A 23,753-nucleotide genomic window follows, 5' to 3' on the forward strand; every position below is an offset into this window, starting at 1 on the left:
AGTGCTGTTCCCACCCACATCTTGTGCTTTGAGGAGGGAAGGCTGAGAATCGCTGTGGTAAGCTAAAAGCATACAAATGCGGAGGAGAATGGGTTAGCACTTTCATCCAACCCCTCCCTGGCACTGATGTTATGGCAGTTACTTAAAAAAAATAGGTGGAAAAAAGTGGATGGCTTCCAGGTATGTTTGCCGTTGTATTTCTGAAGGAGCGTGTAAGGCTTTTGATTCCTCTGAGCTTTGTGCTATGGGCGTCGCTGTTGCAAGGTAATGCCCCCCTGAGCCATCACTCAGGACACAGGAGGGTGAACAAAAGAGGGTGGATGACTGCAGGTACTGGCAAATCCAGGTAGCTGGAGGTGACCACCTGAATGGGGGCTCCTGTGAAAACAGTATTCAAAGTTGGCCTCAAAGGAGCCCCAGGGAAAGAGCGCATCTGCTGCCATAACCCATCCTTTCCTAATACCGCAATTCATGTAAATACCATGAGCAAAACAAATAACTATTATATGCAACAATGAGATTTTCCCTGCGAGCATTTGGGAAGTTTGGGCAGTGCGAAACGAACCTAGCCTAAGTGCAGAAAGCGTTGTGTCTGCAGCTACATCACAACAGCACGTACAACTTACTTTCCAAGGGCATGCTGGAATAAACACAAATGTAAAAGGAAGGATCCCAGAAATAAACCCAGCCGCTATAAGGGAAGTTAAACCCTGCACAACCATGCACTAAAATATTCTAATATGGTCCAAGATGTGGGTATATTAGCACCAAACACCCGAGTAAAGTTTATCAGGAACATTCAAGTGGGAAAAAACGTGACAAATAGCATATCTAAGAGGGATTTCTGGTTGTCGTTTATGTCATGATTGCCCTATTCACATGAAGACTTAGTTGTATGATGCATACTGACAGAGGGCTCAGTCTAGGACCATGTGTTATTTCAGACAAGGTTCATTTAGCTTCCTCTATTTGCGGTTGGTAGGATCTTGTTCCTTTTGCCTGCAGCAGCTTTTTATTTTAGTGCTATGAAAAACAGCCATCATGCCAATTGGTTCGAAGAACCATCAACAACCTGGAAGTTGTATATAAAAGGAAGACAAGCTACATTAAAAAAAAAAGTTTCAAGTTCTGAAAACTTGATTGCTGTAAAACACTTGGAATGAAAGAAGAGATTTCAAAGCAGAGATAGGCACTAAATAACTTCCAGTTAAAGTGTCTCTGGAAATCACTGCCCAGCAAAAACATTTTGGCAATAAAATCCCTATTAAAAACAAAACAAAACAAAACAAACAAACAAAAAAAAACAGGTAAATGGAGACCTCTTTGGAAATCCTGCCCTTATTTTATTGTGCCCCAGTGTTCCACATGGGTTTCATGATAGTTTTAATAAGCTTCATGATAGTTACAATAATTACACAGCCTCTAACCACCTGCTGAATGATCAATAGTAATAAAAGTCATCTCTTATGCAGCATTACTGTTTACCTGATTAAAAGCGACAACGGAGTGGCTGAAAGGTACACCTCATGAGCTATTTCAGACAGATTTTGCCTCTGTCTTCTCCAACAGACCTTCCACAAAGACCTGACTGAACATCATGGCTCCTTTCATGCCTCACAGCTGCCAGAGCAGTCAACTTGCGTACACCTTCTGGGACCTAGACCACAACTTAAGGCTGCTGGCTTCTGAATGTCCTGTCATCCCCCTTACAAAGTGGGGTCACAGGCTCCATTTCACACACTCCTTTGATGAAATAGAGAGCATTATGTCAGGTGAGCATATTAGCTATTTCCAGTTGTAGGAGTAAAGGTGAGAAACAAGTACTTTTTGTATGTGAAAGTCAGTTCTTGCACAGCTTCTACTAACAGAAGTTCTTAAAAAATTGGATGGTTTACAAAGGGCAAAAGCAGGGACTGTGGTTCCCGTTCTCCACCCCCACACACCCACCTCAAGAGTAATAAATCAGTGTGATTTTCAGTTTCCACTGAGGCAAACTAATTTTGGCAGATAGTCAGAAGAGTATGGTTTCAAATGCAAATGCACAGGTTTCTTATCCTCTTCCTCCCCCCCCGCCTTTTTTTTTTTTTTTAAATGTGGCGGTACTTTTTTAGTCCTTAAACTTTAAACTCGTTATTTGAACAGCAGCCTTTCCAGCTTATGTGAATTAGCAGACACATATTCAGCTATACCTCTTTTTAATTATAAACTAACAAATAGATCAAAAGAATCGTTTGAAAAATACTATAGTATTTTTTGATATGGACAAGGAGATCTTTAGACTTTTGTCAAGAAAGACAAAGGACACTGACAAGTGATTACCTCTCTGTTGTTGGAAGACTTGTTTGCAGAAAAAATTGAACAAAACCTCCAAAATAACATCACAGATAAGCCCCAGAGGATGTTTATTTTGCCCGAAGCAAAAAGATTATGATGTTTGCCAGCACCAGCATATCAGTGGGATCATAGTGTGACAGCACATCTGTGTAACTCTAGCCTGCTTGAAGGGAAGGGACGAAGCAACAGGAATACTCCAGGTGGAACCAACTACATTTAACCTGTGACAGAAATGTCACACAGTGCATGAGGGGGGATGCTGCAATGTTAAAGATCGGTAAACAAGTCTATTCAAGCCTATCCAGAAATGATAGAACAATGAATTTATAATCCCAACAGCTAAAAGGAGAAGGAGGAAACTGCAAAACAACGTGCTGTGGCTCAAAATGAAGAAGGAGCAAGCAAGCCACATCCCCAGCTGTGGAAGGGCTTATGAAATCTTACCCGCATGATCCAGGACAGGGCTGTTGGCACCACAGGTTTGGTACAACGAAGCGAGGTCCTTTGGAATGTATGTTTTAAAGATATTTAAAATGTCCAAACGTTTCTCATGCCCGTCTGATCCCGGATCCTGTTTGCTGGAGTGTAAAGCCGAAGAAATTCCTGCTGCGCTAGGCTGGGGCTGCATCAGTGGACTTGCTCGTGCCACGGCTGTGCAGTTTGCCAATGTCCTCATCTCATTACCAGCCTTTATGTGAGACTCCCTCTGAGGCACCGATGGCTCTTCGTGTTTAGTGTACTGCTCGCTTTTGCACAGGGGATGATACTGTGGTGGTGGGTTGAATTTGGCCTTCACAGAATCAGACGCACAGTGCTTACCTGAAGGGACAAAACCAGTACTTCCTTGGGGGACCACATACTTTTCCACCTGTTTACTGTTGCTGGACTGCGTGCTAGGCCTGGATATGACTGCCTGAGTAGGCGTTACACTTCTGCTATATGCTCCCATTTGCATAAGTTTGGAATTTGCTTCATATTTATTTTTCAGCGGAGGCTGTTGTGCTGCTATGCTGTATTGCTCCTGGGAATGGTTTAATTTGGGCTGTCTGTACCCATCAAGACCTGATAAGCGTGGACCACAGTGGCCAAACGCATGGCTGTCCTTTGACTGATGCATACTCCCAGACTTAGCAGTCATCCCAACAGGAAGAGAGCTGCTTTTGGACCCTGGCAATGCACTTGGCACTTGAGTGCGTGTAAATCTGGCAACGGGCAAAGGCTGGCATTCCTTGCCCCCGAGAACGGGAGGGGGGCCGGTACGCCCACTCCTTGCCAGAAAAACCAGGTTGTTTTTAATACTCTTGAATCCATTCTGTTGAACCCAAGGGGGGACCATCGAGTTACAGCTGACTTTGTGCAAAACTCTTTTGTGCATCCACAGGACTTCAGGGTAGTAGGTCTTGTGACTGCAGAAAGGACATGGGTAGATAATTAAAGCAGCTTGCAAGGATGTATTCAAATTTTTATTGCATGAATTATCCCTTGTTGATTTTTCACTCAAATCAAGTGGAGCTGCCTCGTGAGCTTCTGCACCTTTTTCTTTTAGAGGATGATCCCTGTGTAAGTCTAGCAAATTTTCTCTAGAGCGACTAGCTTGCACTTCAAGTGACGTTTTCAAGTCCATGACCATGTTTGAAGATGTCTGGCCCACACCCGAAACAAAGCCAGCAAAGTGACTGGAGCAAGAAAGCCCTTGGCTGTGGTGAAATGCTGGCATCTTTATGTCTACAGAACCTTTCAGATCGTGGTATTTCGAAAAGGGCTCCTTGATGACACTCTCCAGTGCTGACACCAAAGCTGGAATCTCTGGCTTAGAATCATTGGCCTCGTTTTCTCTGGTGTTGCGGCTTCCCAGCTTTGGAATTTCCTCCAACTGAGATGTTACCATAGGGGTTTCCTCTTCAGAAAAATTGCAGTGGTATGGCTTTTCATCTGAATGGGACAAACAAAAAATGTAGTTGTCATTTTGTGTAAAAAGAAGCACAACAGACGAAACAAAATTCAAGAATACAGTATAATAGATGGAAAAAAAGGCAAACTTTGGTATTAGTATTGTAATGACATACTACAAACTAAATGGACTGTATAAGCAAGAAAATCACGGAATAAGACACAACAGTTCAATTTATTTTTAAAGATCACTGTAAAGTCTGGATAAACTCTCAAATGTTCATGACATTTTGAAGAAAGAACAATTCAATAATATACCCATGTTAAAATTCTGGGACTGTGAGAAAGATAAACAAATATGCAGCCATTTAATGCTTTAACAAAAGCAAAGATAATGGAGCCAGATAAGACTGACCTAGTTAAAGGTCTGTCAGCGTTTCCATTACAAGCCCCTTTTTTTTCCAAAGGGTTTATAACTCAGCAATAAAAATTGGCTCCACACTGAAACCAAGCATATAAGCAGATACAGCATACAGAATAAATTGCTCACTTAAGAAAGACTTTTGCAGTGGCCCAATATAAAAGATGAGTTATGAAGAACGTAAATTTTGAATTTTTTGTCCGTTAGTTTAAAGCAGATACATTTTTATTTTAACATACGTTTATGTTTGAGTCAAACTTTAGGTAAATTTTATGACTGCTCAGTCCACTGAGAGATAAGGAATTCAACATTTTCAGCCACTGAGATTACAGAATTCAAACCAGACTCTCAGTTCTTCCCAGTTTCTTCTTTGCTTCTCAGCTCTCCAGAGCAAATTTATCTAACACATGTCCTGGAAAGGGAACATACTGGGCAGTAATTAAAGCAGTTTAAGGGGGAACAGAAGAGTATGATTTGTTTTGCTCGGAGCACGGCTACCTCCACCAGCTCTCACAACAGCAGAGCTGCTGATAAAGTCGTTGAATCCCTCCAAATCAGTTCACAAATCAATTCCAGAGAGATTTTCATCACAGCAGTAATGCTTACTTCACTGAATCCATTTAACATGTAACTGAATTGAATCATCTGACAAACTTTCAGTTTCAATTAACATGCAGTTAATGAGCCACTGCCAGGCAAGTGTAAGGAGCCTATGCTCCATCTAAAATGTCACCAGTCCAAAGCGATCACCATATCCGGAGGAGTGGTGAGAATGGGAAAGGAGTGAACTGCTCTGTCGCTGCATATCCTCTCCCATCAACTCAGAAAAGGCAGTGCTTCAGAAAATCAAGTGCTGTTCCTTAGCAGGACGCAGTGCCACGGGCATTTTTCTAAACGGCACAATGGAAGTACGGCTTCAGCTGGAGTCTCACTGCAAATAAAGTCCCTTTAACCTCGTCTTCAATTCAAGCCAAATAAATAAATAAACAAATAAATCGTAAGGTTTTGTTTAATTTGAGGTAATTAGGTTAAAAATAACCCACAGATTTGCAGTCCTGCAGGGCTGAGTGCTCACTCTGCTAAGATCATTTTCCTTTCAAACTCTCTAAGGGGATAAAGTCAGGAAAAAAACATACAAGGAAAAAAAAAAAAAACATAACCCCCAAACTTGTTTTTCCGGTGTTACAGGGGGCAAAGCTTTGGGAAGGCAAATGCCCAGCACTACTGGCTAAATTTACAGTTTGAAACAAAGACACTGCATGCAGCAGTGAAATCTGACACTGCACATCTGTGTTATTTTCAAAGCACATCTGTCAAAGCCCAAAATATTTGTGCTCTTAAATAAGATTTTAAGGCTTCCCTTTACGATCACAAGGAGCGGGTCCTTTGATCGTCGTAGTAAATAATGAAGGAAAGCAAAAACAAATCATTCAATCGCAGCAGTAACTCCGTGGGGGCTGAACCAACCTCCTGGCTAAGCCGAGCCCGGCGCAGGGAGCAGGGGAGGTGGTGAGCACCCCCAGCCCCGCTCTCGGGCCTGGTCCCTGTGGCCACGATGACGGAGCCCTTCCACAGGGGCCAGCAGATCCTGGGGAGCTCCGCCTACTCCTGGCACCCTTTGGGTGTCCCTGGCTTCGTCAAAACCCACAGAGGCTGCCATTTCAGCCGAACTGACTGAGGCGAGCTGATGACGAGGTGGGGAGGCAGTTTGGTTTGGGCATGGACTTGAGGAGAGGAGGAGGAGAAGGAGGTGGAGGAGGAAGCAGCAGACAGAGCAACTGTGGGGATATAGCCTGGGAGATGGCTACAGTTCTTTTAGCCCCCTCGGGTTACTGCAGTCACCAAAGCAAAAGGTGGAAACTGCAGCACAGAATAGATGTGAAAACGCCGGGAGGCAGTGATGAGGTAACTCTGGGCACTGCCTGTAATCACCACAGCGCTGAAGTCAGATGCTGCCAGTGTAACGTATGAGAATTTGGAAGGTTAGTACAAAACACGGCTCCTAACGCCTTGTAGTAGCTTCCTGCTCCATTCAGTTCCTCTGATGTCTTACACAAGCAGTACCAAACATACCAGGAATAATTTTAACAGCTTACTTCGGGAGCCTCAATAGCACTATTAATTGCTCAAGCTGCACTTCTAGCAATAAATAAAAATGAAAAATAAAAATACACACTAAACAAACAAAGCCTTGCCTGTCTTCCCTAAGCTCTGCACACACTTTCCACCTGCAGGCCAAATCACACTTTTCCCCAACAGCACAAACACAGCCTAAACTTCTCCCTAACCCCCTCCTGCCCTCCCCAGGACCCAACACCACAGACACCCATCAGTTCAAAAGGCTGCCCCATACCCCTTTGTATCCCCCTGGTGTGCTGGGCAGCCCCAGCTGGATGCCGGCGGGCAGCAAAAGCCAGGGGGAGAAAGAGGATGCCAGGAAAGGAAAGAGAAGCCAGCACACAACCCAGTGATATCGTCAGAGCCTTTTTAGAAAAATAGATTAAATTTATTTCTGCCTGCTCCCAGCCGCTTGCCCCAGCTGAAAAGGGGTACTAACAATCCTTTTAAATCACTGGTATAAAATATTGCTCTAACCAGTGCAGTGCAGGCATTACTGTCACCAGAAACTTTCGAGATTTTATTATGGCCAGGTCAAAGCAAAAAGCCATGAATGGGATGCCTTTTGCGTGATCTCCAGGGACTATAACTCACGTTCCCCATTGAAAGACTTCTTGGCAAAGCACTCTCTCACTGTCTTCCCTTCAGTCCCTGTCATCTTCTCATTTTTGTCTCAATTCCTTTGTTTCTTCCCCAAAACTGCAGTTTACCTCTTATACTTGAGAGTGAGAAAGGTCCTTTTACCACAGCCCTGAAGTGTTACAGGTTTTGGATGTTGCAGACACCTGGCCAACAGTTGAAGTGGAGGAATTTCGTGAAGTGCTCAGGATGGAGCTGGCTTCTGATGCCACCTCATGCCTCCTGTTTGGACTTGACTTCAGGTATCGGTGTTCTTAAATTAGATTTTAAGGCTTCTCTTTGGGATTTTTTGGACATAGCTTCAGAGACCCCAGGAAAGCAAAGCAGGACACAACACTCAACTATATGGGAAGCCCAGGTCTAGAAATACAAGAACACTTGGGGATTCAACCACTTCTTCAGAAATATATCTAACTGCTACCCCTTAGTCAGGTACCTTACACAGGCAGATGAAAACAGCTCCCCCTCCCCACATGTAACCCCCTTCTCTCCTCCTCCCTCTCACATGCACAAACTCCACTTATTTCCTCCCAGCTCTGTTCTCCACAAAACCAAAATTCAGAACGGGCCGCACAGCTGTTTTAATTCATGAGGCTTCCTATAAAGTAAACCAGGCTACAAGCCTGAGGACAATGAAACCGTGATTTCTATTCAGAAGAGCAGAACTGTCGAGAAATTGGCCCCTTTTCTGGCTAGCACCGCAACACTAGGAGTTGAAGGGAAAGGAGCAGATGTGGTGTGTTTGATTTTCAGTAAACATTTGATAGTGATTTGCACTTTTGAATGCTCTGGCTTGATTTGAAAACTGACTGAAAATAAATTACGATAAAAGCAAAGGACAACATTGGAAGAAGGTGCAATATTGCAAAGATCTACATTAGCTCCTATTTCACTTGGTATTTTCCTTAATGATCCAAAAGAGACTCTAGACGGTATGCTAACTTAGGTCTCCAGGAAATATCTCATTTGGAGGAGCTGCAAAAATAATGGGGACAAAGAAGTAATGCACAGGGACTTGCAAAGAATAGAAACACAGTCTGAAAATAATCAAATTGGATTCATTCTGGGGAAGAAAAAAAAAAAAAAAGGCAAGCTAAGACAAGTGAAGGGAAACGATCCAAAAACCTATGCAGTGGGAGGGCGAAATCTGGGAAGGAGCAATGCTGAATATAACAGATGTTACAGTAGACAACAAGTTAAATATGAGTGTACTAGGTGAGGTTCTTCAGCTTAGCTTTCACAAATAAAAGCATGTTATTAAAAAAAAAAGACTCTAAAACTACTCCTCTAAAAAAGAGGCATGATGGCCATACCAGTTGCATCATTATATATGCATTAAACATAATATAAACACCAGTCATGGGCAATATGCAAAAGCCTGCAATAAGTACCACACAACGACATGGCAGGGGAAAAAGGCAAAAAGCAGTTCTGCAGCACAGATTTGAGGCATTTTACCCTGTGAAAGGAAGGTCCAACAAAAATACGCCACACACCCAGAATATCAAGTATGGACAAGTTCGAAGGAGTTTCAAAGAATCGCGACAGAAAAGTTACTGACTACAAAATAAAGATGAAGAGTTAAACGTCCCCAACCTCGCTGGCGGAAGACAGCAAGGTGACAGGCCAACGCCTGCAGGCTCCTGAGGAGTGCCAGGTTCCCAAAGAGAATTATGTCATCCTGAGCACTGGAGTGTATCACAACAATAAGATATAATCGCGCACAGGAAAACTCACAATGAACAGAAAAAAAAAATCCCAATTATGTGTATGTGCAGCTTGTAGAATAAATGTCAAGGGAAGAGTGGAATGTGAAACTTACACAGACAAAACGCTGCTTATGCATGATAAAATTCAATCCTTTTCATGGGAAGACAGAAAGCATGACTTACTCCTGCCCTTCACTCTACCCACACAGCAACCCCGAGCCCCTCCTAAGCTAAATCCACATACTACAGCTACATTGTAGACGCATGCCAAACCCAGCCTTTTCATACTATATCCCTACATGGTTAGCCAAGGAAAGGACTTGTGAAAAATTCACTGGTCAGCCTCTGATCCTGTTTAACAGTCGGTTGACCCTCCAAGCGTGGGCTGGGCTGTTCAGAGAGACCTGTTATCTGTTTTGCAGAGGATGATTTGTCTTACGCTGATGATGCCGTCTCTACAAGTTCATGTCCTCTACACACTATGCGTCACCTCCTCCGCTTTCTGCCCCAGCTGCATCACACAGCAGAACCCCAACGTGGTGCTAAATAGGTTGCGAGGCAAGAGACAACTCCTGCATATCTCTCAGGTTTCCCTACAGCACAAGGCCACTTGCTGCAATGAGATACTGGGAAGAAAAAGTTATTTTGCTTTGATATGAGAGCCAGCTTCTCATCTGCAAAGCTCACCTAGCTTTATATGTTGTTAGACGTTTTTAGATGCAGCTGCAACAGCTCCTCAATAATTCACAAAAACAGATGAACACAGTTAAATTGGAATACTCAATACTGCATGACAGGGCATGCTAGCAGATAAGAAGGTAATAGCGAAGGGCAGAAAGCACATGATCAACTAATATCCCTGCTTCCTCTTGAACTAATTTTAGAACAACAGGGAGTGTTTTTGGCTAAGGTTTGAGGTTTTCGACAAGGCATAAACCCAACGTAAATCTTGAGATTCAGATGTTGACCAGTGGAGGTGGTTTATCAGTCTGCTAACTCACCTCACCCCGCAGTGATTTCACTGCAGCTGTGCCGGGGGGAAAGTGGAGTAACGCAGCCCTGAACCAGAGCCCAGCAGCACACAGAAGAAACAAGTCCTCGACTCTCCAAGAAGTCCTGAGTTTCCCAGTCATCTGGTCACAAATGAGAAGTTTGTTTCTGTTTAATAGCACGCTGCTTCTCCTTATTGCTCTTCAGCAGTTTTCTTTTCTTTTCTTTTCTTTTCTTTTCTTTTCTTTTCTTTTCTTTTCTTTTCTTTTCTTTTCTTTTCTTTTCTTTTCTTTTCTTTTCTTTTCTTTTCTTTCTTTTCTTTTCTTTTCGTGGCTAGATGTTGTGGACTTACTTTTTCCTTTCTGATCTATTAGTGTGTATTTGTAACAGCTTATACATCCTTAGCAAATGAACCCAGATAATGGGAATGTCTGATTTCTCTTAATAATGAGATACCATTTTTAGCATACTGATCAGACTAGCTGCCCTTTGTTTTAGCTTGTGTTCATGGTCTCTGTTCTCCCTTCACATACCTAAATCTTAAGAGTTCCTAAAATGAACTCTCATTTATTTTTTAATCTCATGGCCAACAATTTCAGGACAAGGACGCATGATGGTGACTGCCAACTTTCAACCAAATACTTCCTAAAAATGGATGTAGATGACAAAAAAGCATCATCTCACAAGTACAGAGAGAAGAACTGCAGTTTTGTATTACTGGTTTGGGGAGTGGGGGCCAGGGAGGGGAAATTATTACGTGAGCAAGGCAATTTTAAGCCTTTAGGAACCTTACAGTAACTTTTTTTTTTCTTTTCACTCTTTTGTTCCCAAGCAGCACTATCATGGTTTCCATATTGTGTAAATGACTAACACTTGGAGCCCTAAACTCAACATGTATTATAACTGTTATGTTTCTTGCACATTTGTTTTCAGGCTTCCCTGTTCCTTCTCTGTTCCAGGAACAACAGTTTTTGGAGTTATTCCAAAGGCCAGCTTGTTTTATTTTACTATTTTTACACTCTACAGCTTCTAATTTTACCTGCACGTCACTTTTTATCCTCGCTGTCCAACACCTAAAATATCACGCTGCCCGAGTTCTCCAGAAACCACGTCCCCAGCGTGCAAACAGCCAAAGGGCCCTTTGTGCTGCTCACTTCTTCACAGCAGAACTGCGAGACATTCCACGAGATGAATGAGAAAAATGCCAGCCCAATCCGCCCCTCATAACACTCTTGATTCTCCATTTGACTAATCTCTCCTGCATTGTCTGGGAGGACACCTGCTGCTTGTGAAAACAAAACCCACTGAGCTTTTACAATCTGGGCAGCAGAAAACATGAATAGGCGACCATCAGACTAATTCAATAAAGTTTGTTCAGTCCCGGACTTCACATGTTGATTTTTTAGATTATTTTAGGTCGTTATTATTATTATCACTGATACTGACTGCATTAGTTTTGCATTTTGGAAAGAATGAGAAAGGTCACTGAGCTGATCAGAAAAATAACACAAAAATTTTAGTTGATTGAATTTGAAACTTAACCTTTTAATATGAGTGAAATCTGAGTCTGAGAACAGTTACGGTAAAGCACACAAAAGACCCCTTCTACAAGGTATTCCCTAGCTCAGTAAAATTACAAATTCCTTTGCACAGCAGAAATGCTTTAGAGTTATGTCACACTTCAAGGATCAGGTTTTTTTTTTTCCTTTTCTTTTTTAAAGGGGCTTGAAACCATCTTCCATCCACACAGCTACAGATGCAAATGTCAGCAGGTTTACTGCAACTTCAAGCACTATCAGAGAGTATGCACCAACAAAGTAACTGAGGAATTAAGTGGGAAAGGGTATCAGGTCCAAAGGTTGTCTGCAGCACATGTTGTTAGGTACTGAAGGCACCAAAAAAAAAAAAAAAAAAGAAGCATGAAAGTTTACAGTGAACTTTTTCTTTCCAGCTACTTGTATACAATTTTTCATCAAAGAATATTTGGCTCTGTTATATTGGGTACTGATGCTACAAACCTTTCAAAGGCCAACTGATTGCAAGAGCAGCTCCATGTGCAAATTACTCCACTTTTCCTTTGCATAATATCTTCCTATCACCCTCAGCTTCACACAGGTGCTCATCCAGCGCTACAAGCTTTGTGCTGAAGCCCAAACACAAACTCTCTTCTAGCACCAGGTACTTTGGGACCTGTCTCCCTGGTATCGGCCTCCCAAGGGTCAACATGGGCTTTTATCTGAGGGTGAGGGAGAGAAAGCATCTGCAGTAGAGTGTATAGTGAAATAAAAGTGTGTGGGGGGGTAAAATGGCTGCTGCTGGCAGCGTGCCACAGAGACCCTACGTTTTCAGTGTTTATCATGTCGTTCCATACCTCCTCACTGGGACTTTTGTAAGGTATTGGATACATAGTGCAAAGGAATTTGGGGCAATGGCAGAGCTAACAATGACTTACCAACCCTCTCCCTCTGTGTTTCTCAAAAGGAGGTGCACAAGGGTAATCTCTGCCCAGCAGTAAGGGAGAAGTCCCACTAAACAACCTGTACATCTGCAGGCAAAGCCGCAGCCCTTGTTATCGGAGTATTTCCAAGTGCCTTTTTCACCCTTCATCCACACCAGCTTGACATAGGGGTAGTTTACACTTCAGAAGAAAGCCTGTCCTTTAAATGCAGAGCCATGGGGAGGCTTCAAAGAGCTGCCAAGCCTCACACAGCAAGGCTGCAACTCACATCGCGGCTGCATCCTTCTCACATCCTCAGCAGAGCCCCGGGACATGCCGTGTGCGTGTGGCCACCTCGACTGTCACCAGGGGCAAGAATACAGTAGGGGGGCTGGCATTGTGCTGCTGGTGCCACCTGCAAGCCCCTGAGCAGGGCACTGTGCCCCATGGCCCCGTTTTGTACTGCGAGCACCAGGTGTATCTCATCTCCTTATCACCCATCAGGCTGCTGCAGCTACAGCCAGGCAAAGCACGGCGCTGGGAAACTGAAGTGAATGGTCCATGTTCCGCAAAGCCTTCTCACCACTGCCTCCATGCCACAAACCTTCAAACTGGCTTTCCTCCTTGGAGGAAACTTCATACACACATACACACACCCTACAGGTACCTTAAAGGAGGCTGTAGCGAGGTAGGGGTTGGTCTATTCTCCCACGTGCCTGGTGACAGGACGAGGGGGAATTGGCTAAAGTTGCGCCAGGGGAGGTTTAGGTTGGATATTAGGAAGAACTTCTTTACTGAAAGGGTTGTTAGGCATCGGAATGGGCTGCCCAGGGAAGTGGTTGAGTCACCATCCCTGGAGGTCTTTAAAAGATGTTTAGATGTAGCCCTTAGTGATATGGTTTAGTGGAGGTCTTGTTAGTGTTAGGGCTGAGGTTGGACTAGATGATCTTGGAGGTCTCTTCCAACCTGGACGGTTCTGTGATTCAGTCCCAGGGATTGAACCTGAGTGATAGCACCACAAGGGTTTAATTAGTACAGGTACCTTCACAGTCATTTCACCTGGATCTTGAGGGGGTGGTAAGCGCTTATCTACACATTTTGAGTAAAAGAGAGAGAGAGAAATGAATACTTGCACAGCACCAGTGCAAAACACTTGCAGGGACGGCATGCCAAAAATGAAAACTACAATTTGGCATTGCCTTACATGTTGCTGATCATAATGTACTTAAAGAAAATTATGGGATATAAAACCCTTGGAATGCTCTGCAAAATTAGGAAGTGATTAGGCCAGATGATACCAATTTGACTGTAACACAGCTTTGTCGTAATTCCAGGCTTAATAGCAATGCTGTATGAACTGGTCCAAAACCTAAATGCAGTACTTCCAGGGCGCACTGTAGCTGCTGGGCATTTCATTGTGTGTGGCCCTGCTTGTTAACTTTGGTGCAGGTAGAAGAGGGAAGAAAAAAGGGCATAAGACTATTAACACAGCAGGATACATAATTAAATTTGAGAGGGTTAGATTTGGGTGGGGGTGTTGTTTTTTTATTATTATTATTTAATGCACAGAAAGAAGCCCAAATGGCTTTGATGCAACACAACTACTTGCAGAGGAGATGGAAAATTATGACTCAGATTTTTTTTTCTTTTTTAAGCAAGTGGCAGCCTGCCTGTACAGCCACTCCAAACACAGAACGACACAGCTGTAAATCTTTCTCGAGATTTTCCCTTTCGTTCCAACAGTCAGACATGCCACAATGTCTGCTCCAGAGCGTCTTCTTGACCACCACCTGTTCCTCTTCCTTCAAGTGTATTAAGGAAAAAGGCTTTCCAGGCCAGGACTGTGGGCTGGCAGCTACACCATACAGCTTAACATTCCTCAGCCAATATTTCATTTCTCCTATCATTTGTTAAGCACGGCTAACATATTGCCATACATCATAAAACTCGTTACTAGAGCTGCTCAGTCTAAAAGCAGAGGGTACAGCTGTGCTGCAGGCCAGCCTTCTGCAGAAGTACCTCAGCTGCAGCCAACAAGCCCAACGTGGTAACAGAGGTAGCACAGCTACAGAAACACAGAGCTCCCGCCGCATGAGCTAACTTACCTTGTTTCTCATACTAAAGGCCATGCTACCATGCTGGTTCCTATGTTCACCGACTTAAAGGCAGTCAGGGATCTCTACTCTGCACGTCAGTCATGTCAAATGCAGTGGTACATCACTGAAAGGTGAACTTCGATTGTTATTTTGAAAGTAGTACAAGTATTTAAGGATGCTCTAGTTGTATAGAATTTGGTTAGAAAATCTGTTTCTTTACGTTACCATTTCTTTCAGGCTATCAGAGGAAAAAGGACTTAGGAGCCAGACTGCTGGAGCCAGGCTTTCCCCACCACCGCGGGGGGAAGGAGATGGCAGGGCAGGCGAGCGTGGGACACAGAGTTGCCTCCAGTGAGGCTCAGCAGCAGGAAGGCTCCAAGCTATTGATGGATCAATCAAAAGTTGTTTTTCACAGTTCTGCTGTGGATGAACCAAGAGAACCAGAGTAACCAGGGATGATGTGGCTGCAGCCACAAGGGCAGCCAATGATGTACATATGGACTGCAGCGACTGCAACACCCTTCACTGGGAACGGGGTTCAAGCCACCAAACGTGTCATACACGTGCCATAAAACCCGCAGCTTTGTGCCAAAGGCCTTGAAAACAGGCTCGAGGCCCTGCCTGCTGGACCCAGCTGCCTCTGCTGAGCCTTCAGCACACCAATGGTGGCATTTGCTCCAGTTGACCTCATATGGCAGCGATATTCACAGTCTGGTTAATTGCTAGGTAAGTAGCATTTCCTTTCCCTTTCCCTTTCTATCCAGTATCCTCCCTTGCTCTTTTGTGCGGGAACAGAGGAAATGGTCACAATAACTCTGGGAGGCATTTCCAACAAAGTAAACGGCCTTTCAGAACAGGCTTGAAACAACTCTGTGACAGCCTTGCAGAGATCACTAAAGACATCAGTCATTTACTGGCAACTTCCATAATCCCCCTGAAGAGCTAATAGACAAAGAGCCCTGCAACCTACCACCACGAACAAGAACGCAGAAAAGGCACTTGTTTGTGGCTGAACAGTGCTCTTAAAGGAATTTGGGGTTTTAATTTTTTGCTGGCACTTTTCCTTTTATACTGAGAGGTAAATTTTAGAGCTCACTGGAGCACCAAAATCCTTAGCTGACTTAAATTCTTGCTTTTTAAAGTATTTGTAATTTGCAGAATGAGTAATAAAACATATTTCTCAAGATGTAATCTAAAAGATGCAAGAAATTCCAGCATCTATTCATCTCTGCTGTGTAGGCTTCCCATTTTAAGAAAGAGGAAGCCCTCTGTTTGGGGAGGAAGTCAGATGAGAATCATGCCACGGTGCATAATGTAGATCAGAAAGGTCAGGAGACAAGGGGATGTCTCAAAGATATATTGAAAAAAAAGAAGAACTGTCTGTAAATGTGTTTTATTCAATCTTTCAAATAATAGAAACATTGTTATGGTAAAGGAGGAAGGGGTGAGAAATCAAATCTATTAGAAAAAAAGGAATAGCAACACATCGCATTTAAAATAAGCTTCATAGACAACTAGCTAGTAATTCTGCACCTGTGAGTCATGATTATTTATAACATACTCTCATTTTAATAAATAAAGGATTGTGTCAAAACGCTAAAATGTTAAATACTAGAATTAACTATTGCATATAGTGCATAGGAAGCTTCCCAACTTTTCCAATTAGTACCAAGGCTTAAGCTTTAAACGCAGAAGCAAAAGAAATGCTGAAAAACACTGCCACAGGCTGGCTTAATTTGGAATTTCTCCTTCTCAAAAGGATTAGGAAAAGGCGCACACATACACACAACCAGAAGGGCTGGAAAGTACTTCAGCTTTCCTACCTCTCCCCAGCCCTTGTGCTGTTACGTATGTTACAAGAGAGCAGGCAAGTACATTCGAGGGCAATTTGCAATCTTGGTTTGATTGAAAAAGAGCTTCTTCATGAGCATCTGCAGTAGCCTGCAAACACCATTTTGGGTGAGAGGCCTTGTTAACCTCACTGCTGCCTTTCGCCTCCATATTGAGAGCAAGCCCACACAAAGCAGCATGAAAAATCCCTGTGCCTGCCTCAGGATTAACAAAAGGAGATTTTAAAATTTTCATCATCAGCTACTGAAATGAGGTGTCCTTAAATAGAAAGACACTTGCCATCTCAGTGCAAAACCCTTCTCCTCTGACTTGAAAAACTGGAGTGATGCAGGAACATCCCACCGAGAACAGGGAAAAAGATGCATTGTTTCTTGTGTGAGAGCTGGAGTCTGGTATATTTTTGCAGAAGCAGTACTGACACCTCTCCTCCTGAGGAGCTTCGGTGTTAATTATTCCCCGGTGTTCAGGTCTTAACAGGGAACTGATTTTTTTTGAACTTCAGGAGGGCCATCTGCTCTCCCATCAGCACACGGTGGGTCAGAGGAACTCCAGCAGGGTTAACCAGTGTACTGGGGAGGGTTGAGGGGAACAAGGGTAACCAAACCACCTCCCAGCCCCAATGCCTGAGAGGGGTATCAGCTGCAGGCTTTGTTGTTACACATATAAAACTCCACCAAAAAAAAAGGATTAAGTTACCAAAAAAGAACTCCTCAGATCACCCACATCACTTACCTACCATTTATTCATATCCTCCTATTACGAAAGATGAGACACTCCCTATCCCAGCCCTTTGACTCCTTAGAACTGCTTCCAGTCAACAGAAATAAAACTCGCCTGAAGAATAGTGGGCTTAAGAAATACATCTGGTTAATTCAGATTCTCAAATAGCAGAAAACCATACTGAGAAAGAAGCTGTTTGTTCAGCCAGGTATTTCCAAAAAGACAGGTAAACAATTGCACAGCTACCCCCCCCCCCCCCCCCCCCCCCCACACCAAGAAGTACTACCATAATCACTGTAGCAAAGACAGAGTTTATACCAATGTCAGAAAAATGAAGTGTTTGGTAAATCCTCCTCAGAGTCATTCACTAGGATACATTTAATCCATGAGTTAGTTCAGCTGCTATGCACAAGGTTCAGGTGGTTAACGGTGCCTTTGTGGCACAGACGTCACATCAAACTGACTTCAGATTTCATTTCCTGAGTCAAAAGAGGAAAATAGCAACTCAAAGCAGTCACAAGAGAGGTGGTGTGGTTAATGGCATTACCTACCCACACCAAATAAGACACACAGTTAAATCAGTACAACTCTGGTGGACTTCACCTTGGTGCGCTCCCTCTGCATGAAGTTAAAATGCTGCGCTATGCGTTTTTCTTTATTTGCAGCACCTCACATTTCACAAACATACAACCGTAGCTTCTGTGTCCCGAAGAGCATAGCTAAACAGGACTTTTATATTCAAAGGAAAAGGGGAAAAAAAAAAAAAAAGAAAAAAAAAGTCGCGCTGTCAGTCCCATTCCAGGGCCCGGCCGCCGCCAGGTGGCGCCGCCGCCCAGCGGATGAGCCCCGCCGCCGCCTCGGCGCGGCCTAGCGCTGAGGCCTTTACAGTAACGTGCTGTTTGTTGTGTGCTGGGCCTCGGCCTTCTGCTCCAAAACAGTACCAAGCAGCCCCAAAAGTAGCCCAAACAAAACAAAACACGGGTGACAGCAGCACTCCCACAACATGTCCACCGCCCCCTCCTCACTGCCAACTCAGCGCCTGAGGAGATCTGCCGCCAAAACACAGCTTGGTGACCCGAGGCACCACGAGCTGCCCATGATCTCCATTGGGTCCTCTGCCCAGAAAACAACTCGAAGCAAGCATAACAAGGAATAAAACAAGCATAAAAAGGGATTTATCCCACAGAAGCATCCTCCAGGGACAGCACTGCCCCACAAGGTGCAGCTCTCAGCAAGGTTCCTCCCCACCACACCTTCTGCTTAGGGCAGCACCACCTCCATGCAGAGGTTGAGCTACATGGACAGAGGTGGCTGGACTAGGGATATGTGTGTAGCACCTGCAGACAGGTGATATGAAGTTCCTCACTCTCCCAAAATGGGAGAGAGCAACTGGATCGAGAACAGGCAGCCGACAGCTCTGAGAGCTTCCCATGACACCTTCCACCAACCAAGAACTTAGGAAAATCATCCTCTCTACCCTGAGGAAGTCTCTGAACAGAGCTTCCCCGCTGTCCATTGACAATACATATCTTTATATCTCTATGTCATGGGACTCAAGTCATTTAATGATAAAGTGTGTGGCACTGTGGGGTGGAGGTTGTGCGTCTCCATACTTCAAACCAGCAGAAGATGCTTCTTCTGTGTGGCTACAGAAGACAGCGGTATTCCAACATGTTCAACAATGATAAGCAAAACTCACCCTGGGTGAACATGAATGCAACCACCACAAGCATAAAAAGTATAAAAGCCTTCTTGTAGGTGAAGGCATGTCTGGTCGAGTGATTTGGGGTGTGAGTAAAGAAACAGTAAGGACAGGAAATACAGAGCCTTGATGTTTTTTCTTACATAATATGCTATATTATACTGTCCCCCCTCTCCTCCCCCTTTTTAAAAAATAAACTACAACTCCCTTGAAATAAATAGCCCTAATAGACTAATACAGGTTACTTTACTAAGAAACAACATATTCACACACACACACACAAAAAAAAATCAAACTCATATACAGAGGTTTTGACTTTTGTCCATTGCTCCTGCTACATAGAAGGATCTCAGTCAAAACAGGCTGAAGTTTGTGCAGTCAGCAGCAGAATGAGGTAATGCCAATCTGTATCTCTCTTTTCAGAGTCAGTCTTGATGTATGGTAATCAGCCCACATGCATCTCTCTGCATGAAAGTATCGCCTGAACTTTTCTATCAGACACTCAGGAAAATATAAAAGTGTGGGGGAAGAAAATATAAAGACCTCACAAGTGTAAAACTTTTGCCTGCAGAGAGCAATTGAAATTGAAAGAGCATTCTTACAGATTAAAAAGGTAAAAGTGCTGTAAGAGGGGGAGAAGCTTCACTTACAAACAATTAACAGGAAAGTAAAACAATGAGCAGTAACGCATACAAGAAAACATATATATGAAGATAGCATCCAATATTTGCCACAAGGTCATTTCTGACTGCTGTTTTATAGTTAGATGAAGACAAGCTAAAATGCAGCAGCAACACATTATTAAATTGGAAATATTTGCAGAGGGCATGTAAAAAAGATCCTTCAAATTTTGCCAAACCTAACAACGAAAAAATTACGCTTTTATGTTTGGTATTCAACTTCAAGTCTAAAACAAAGACCAGGAATGGAATAAATGGAGCCAACTCTTTATTCTCAGCAGAAATAAATAAATAAATAAATAAAGGATTTAGGGAGCAGTTTCTGATTCAAAGTCCTAGGTTTGTTAATGCAATTAAGGATTTGGGATAGTCTTTTTTTTTTTTAATTTTTATTGCTTTAGCATTAAAGCATACTTCATATGCTTTAATTAATAGGGCATAGCTTTCAGACGAGTGAGTATATATCATTATATTCTGAAAACTTGGAAATGATACCTGTCGCTAGGCACCCAAGTGCACTTGGTACTTTGATTGGCATCTATTTTCCATTTTAGCTTATTGAGGAATGAGAGAAAACCAAGCACTCTTCCTTAATGCTTCACTCTGCCATTTGAGTATTCAGGAACTGAGAGGAACAGTAGCAAATACTAAACATGCAGTTTAAGGATGTTTTATGAAAGTTTAACAAAAAAGAGGTGCTTCCGAGCTGAGTTCTTAAAAACAAAAAACAAAAAACAAACAAACAAACAAAAACACTTCAAACATGTAGGTTTAATTTATTTAATAATTCTTTCATTATTTCAGAATGAATGTTTCCCTCAAAAAGTCAGAATATAAATGAGCACTAACCTTACAAGGGACTTTCCAAGGCTGTCTTACGTATTTTTTGATAAAATACAGACTTTCCCAAGGTCAATGTCTACACTTCACATGCACACACACTTTTTGTTTATTTGTGTGAGAGAGAGAGAGAGTCTTTAAAGCTTTCTTTTGTCTACTGTTAAAGAACTGTTAAAGATTCTACACTAAGAGTTACCTCTTTCCACCTTGTTTGGGGTTTGCAAGCAGATTTTTCCTTGGGAGAGCATCATTAGTACAGGGCTATATTTAATTGGTTGATATTTCAGACCATAACTGTGAAACCCACCCTCCACGGCAGCCATGCAGAATTCAGCACAAGTGCCTTCTGCAGACTACGAAGTTGAGTCAACCTCTCAATCTCTTTTAAGCTCCCATGAAAGGGCTTTCCTCTAATGATTTCCTGCCTTGTCCTTCCTGTTTGAATTTTCCTAGCTATCTTTCTGTATTATCCAGCCTGTGGAAAAGCTAGTTACAGCTTGTTTTGCCTTAGTCAAAACCATAAAGGTGCTTTTTGGAGCTTTTGCCTCTACATCCTTCCACCACCTTGAGAATACATCCTTCTTGCTACTCAGCAATAATCTTTCTCAGTAATTTTGTCGTGCTCCACTCTCTGCTCCATAAGAAAAATGTATCACAGAGGACGGATGGTTTCGCAGTTAAAGGCATCCAAAGACATTCCAAGTTACAGTTTTCAGTTTTACCACATGCTTTTTTACCATAAATGACCACGAGATAGTTCTTCAGTCCCTCTGAGATTAAAGTCATCCGTACTCTAGAACAAGAGTACTCTTACTCAGAAGTAAGAGCATCTCCTAACTCCAGCTAAGTTAGATTTGTCCTCTGTCTGACTAAACTCTCCATGTAGTCTCTAGCCTAAGTTCAGTTGTGGTTCCTTGTGCCCATCTGCCCTGGTCAGGACAGGAAACTTAAGTTGGTGCACTGCCAGTTTTCAAAGATGTAATGCAGTGAGAACAGCATTACTAATTGCAACTTCTCAGCTAATCCAAATCCAAATCTTCATTTACTACAACGGGGTATTTGGATCAGAGCCTGTAGACTAGTTATTCCTTCTTTTCACTCAAGTTAACTCTTGCAGTGAAGCTCTAGGTAAGTACATAAGACAAAATAGTCCCAATCATTATGAAAAAGCAGTTTAAAATAAACAGCACTTTACATGCCCATCGCCTTTCTCCTCCCTGCAACATCTCTCCACACCACTTTTTTTTTTTTTCCAGCTTCTTTATTTTTTCAATGCTTTGTATTTGTGCTTATGGTAAGTAGAAAAACATCCTTTAGGCAATAACTCTTTCCGAAAAAAATTCAAATCTCCCTCCACCTGAACATAAAATTCAGACTTCAATTAAACTACCAGGAATTTCACATAGCTGAATTTTACTGGCACTTGCACTGTGCTAGATACTTTCTTGTTGCTTAGTGTTGGACATCAAAGTGAAGTAAAGTTTTATCCTGGAAATCTTCTCAGCAGAAACAAAGCAGTTAAAACTAAGGAGTACTTTTAACATTGTGGTAAAATAAAACCCCTTGTTTTCAAACAAGTCTAAAGTGCAAGTACCAGGTGAGCTCTTCTAAAAAAAAAAACCCTCTGTATTGTTTACCTTAAAATTCATCGTTACTGCAGTGTTGCATTCCTGTATTTACACTAAGCAGTGCCCTTAAAAATGGAGCTGAATTTTTTATGCATATCCTATTTCAGTTTGAAATTGATCCCCTAACTGTATTGGTCACAAGCTTAACCTGTAGTGTTAAGAATATAATTTTTTTTTTTTTTAAAAAAAAACAGAAATTGTTTCTGTGTCATCTAATTATCCAGGTTACTATCTGAGTCATCTTGTTACTAGGTAGAAGAGAGAAAAACAACAAAGCAATACTTTGTGTAACAACATTGCTGAATCACAAGAAATTAATTATTTTCTGTGGAAAGCAGTGGTTTAAAAATTATAATATCACCCTTATAAAAACAGTATTTCAAAAAATGCATATTGGGATCTTAGACTCATTTTAAGTTCATGAAATTGTTCTAACCTTCACTGCAAAAATAAAAAGAAATGTAATGTATCAGCATTAACTCAGTTAAAGTTGCTTCCAAATTACAGACTGACATGCTTAATAATTCAAGGAGAGTTGTGAAGAGCGTGTCTATTTCTCTGCCAGTCTTCTCAACCCCAAATCCTTACTGATTTTGTTTTCTGCATCCTGCAGTCTCTATGCAAGAGACGGCTGCACCCTCAAAATGGAGAGCCACCACTGAATAAGTCTCACCTCTCCTTCAAACAGCCTTGCAGGTTTTCCACTCCTCCAAACCTAGAAACACGCTATCAACAGCCTCTGCTACTCTGAGTGCTTTGTGGAGGGTTGGGTGCCAACCTGCCTCTCTTACCAAGCTCCTTCCCGCATCTAAGAGGATCTAAGAAATCCCTTATTTGGTGTGGTCTGTCCTCTAAGACATGGAGACTGGGGGGTGATCATGGGTCAATACAGTCTAAAGATAGATCAGCCTGCCCTAACAACTTAATAGCTTGTTACAGGGAGATGCAGCACTTCCTAAGGCAAACAACAACCCAGCTCCTGAGAGGTGCTGGCTCCCAATTGCTGGGAGTGGCGCTCCCCAGCTTGGCCAAACAAAGAAAAAAAGAGAACCACAAATGGTGTGCATCATTTTACTACTGAGTGCTAAGCCAATCTTAGAGCTGATGACAATATCTGCATAGCCCAGATGCAAAACTCTCGTTTAGCAGGTGATGCTGGTCAGAGACGGAAAGGATAAGTCACCTCTGCCTGCTCAGCCACTGCGCTGCTACTCCAGCAGGCTGGCCAGCAGTTTGCTGGAAACGGATGCCAGCTCCACCACATCTCCTCCTCATCAATTTAAAAGCTGTTGGTTGGTCTGACAGCTCTTGCCCTTTCCCTTGCTGAACTGCAGCACTGGATCATCTGCTTGGCAGACTGTCTTCACCCAGCCTTAACCTATGTGCCTACCGAGCACTGCCAAAGAGCCCTGACACCGCACTACAGCCTCAGGATACATGGTTTGGAAGAACGCAAAAGCTCGACCTGCTTAATTAGTTAATTCCTCAGAAGGAGTTCATTCCAGGGAACATCTGCTCTTCCAGGGAACTAAGTTTTATTGGAAAAGGCAAAATGGTGCCAAATCCACAGTATCCATAGGACTGACATTTTTACATAAAACTCGCATGACAGTTACAATAACGGCCTTTATCTTAAAACAATCTTGTCGTAGCCCATCAGCACAAGACCACTGAGAAGCCCCACCTCTCCTGTCAGAG

General features: G+C 42.8%; 1 protein-coding gene across 10 annotated transcripts in view; it reads right to left on the reverse strand.

Moving 5' to 3' along the window:
* ZNF516 (zinc finger protein 516) overlaps positions 1-23,753 on the reverse strand; it is a 168,130-nt gene that overhangs the window by 12,423 nt on the left and 131,954 nt on the right. For all 10 annotated transcript variants that reach the window (XR_014580650.1, XM_083826719.1, XM_083826714.1 and 7 more), the window contains exon 3: positions 2,779-4,266. Coding sequence is in view for 9 of the 10 variants with exons in the window: in XM_083826719.1 (XP_083682845.1) it covers positions 2,779-4,266 (1,488 nt within the window). In the remaining variant the exon portion in view is untranslated. The remainder of the gene's footprint in view (positions 1-2,778; positions 4,267-23,753) is intronic.

Source organism: Anser anser (assembly GCF_964211835.1).
Source record: "Anser anser genome assembly, chromosome: 2".
Classification (NCBI taxonomy): Eukaryota; Metazoa; Chordata; class Aves; order Anseriformes; family Anatidae; genus Anser; species Anser anser.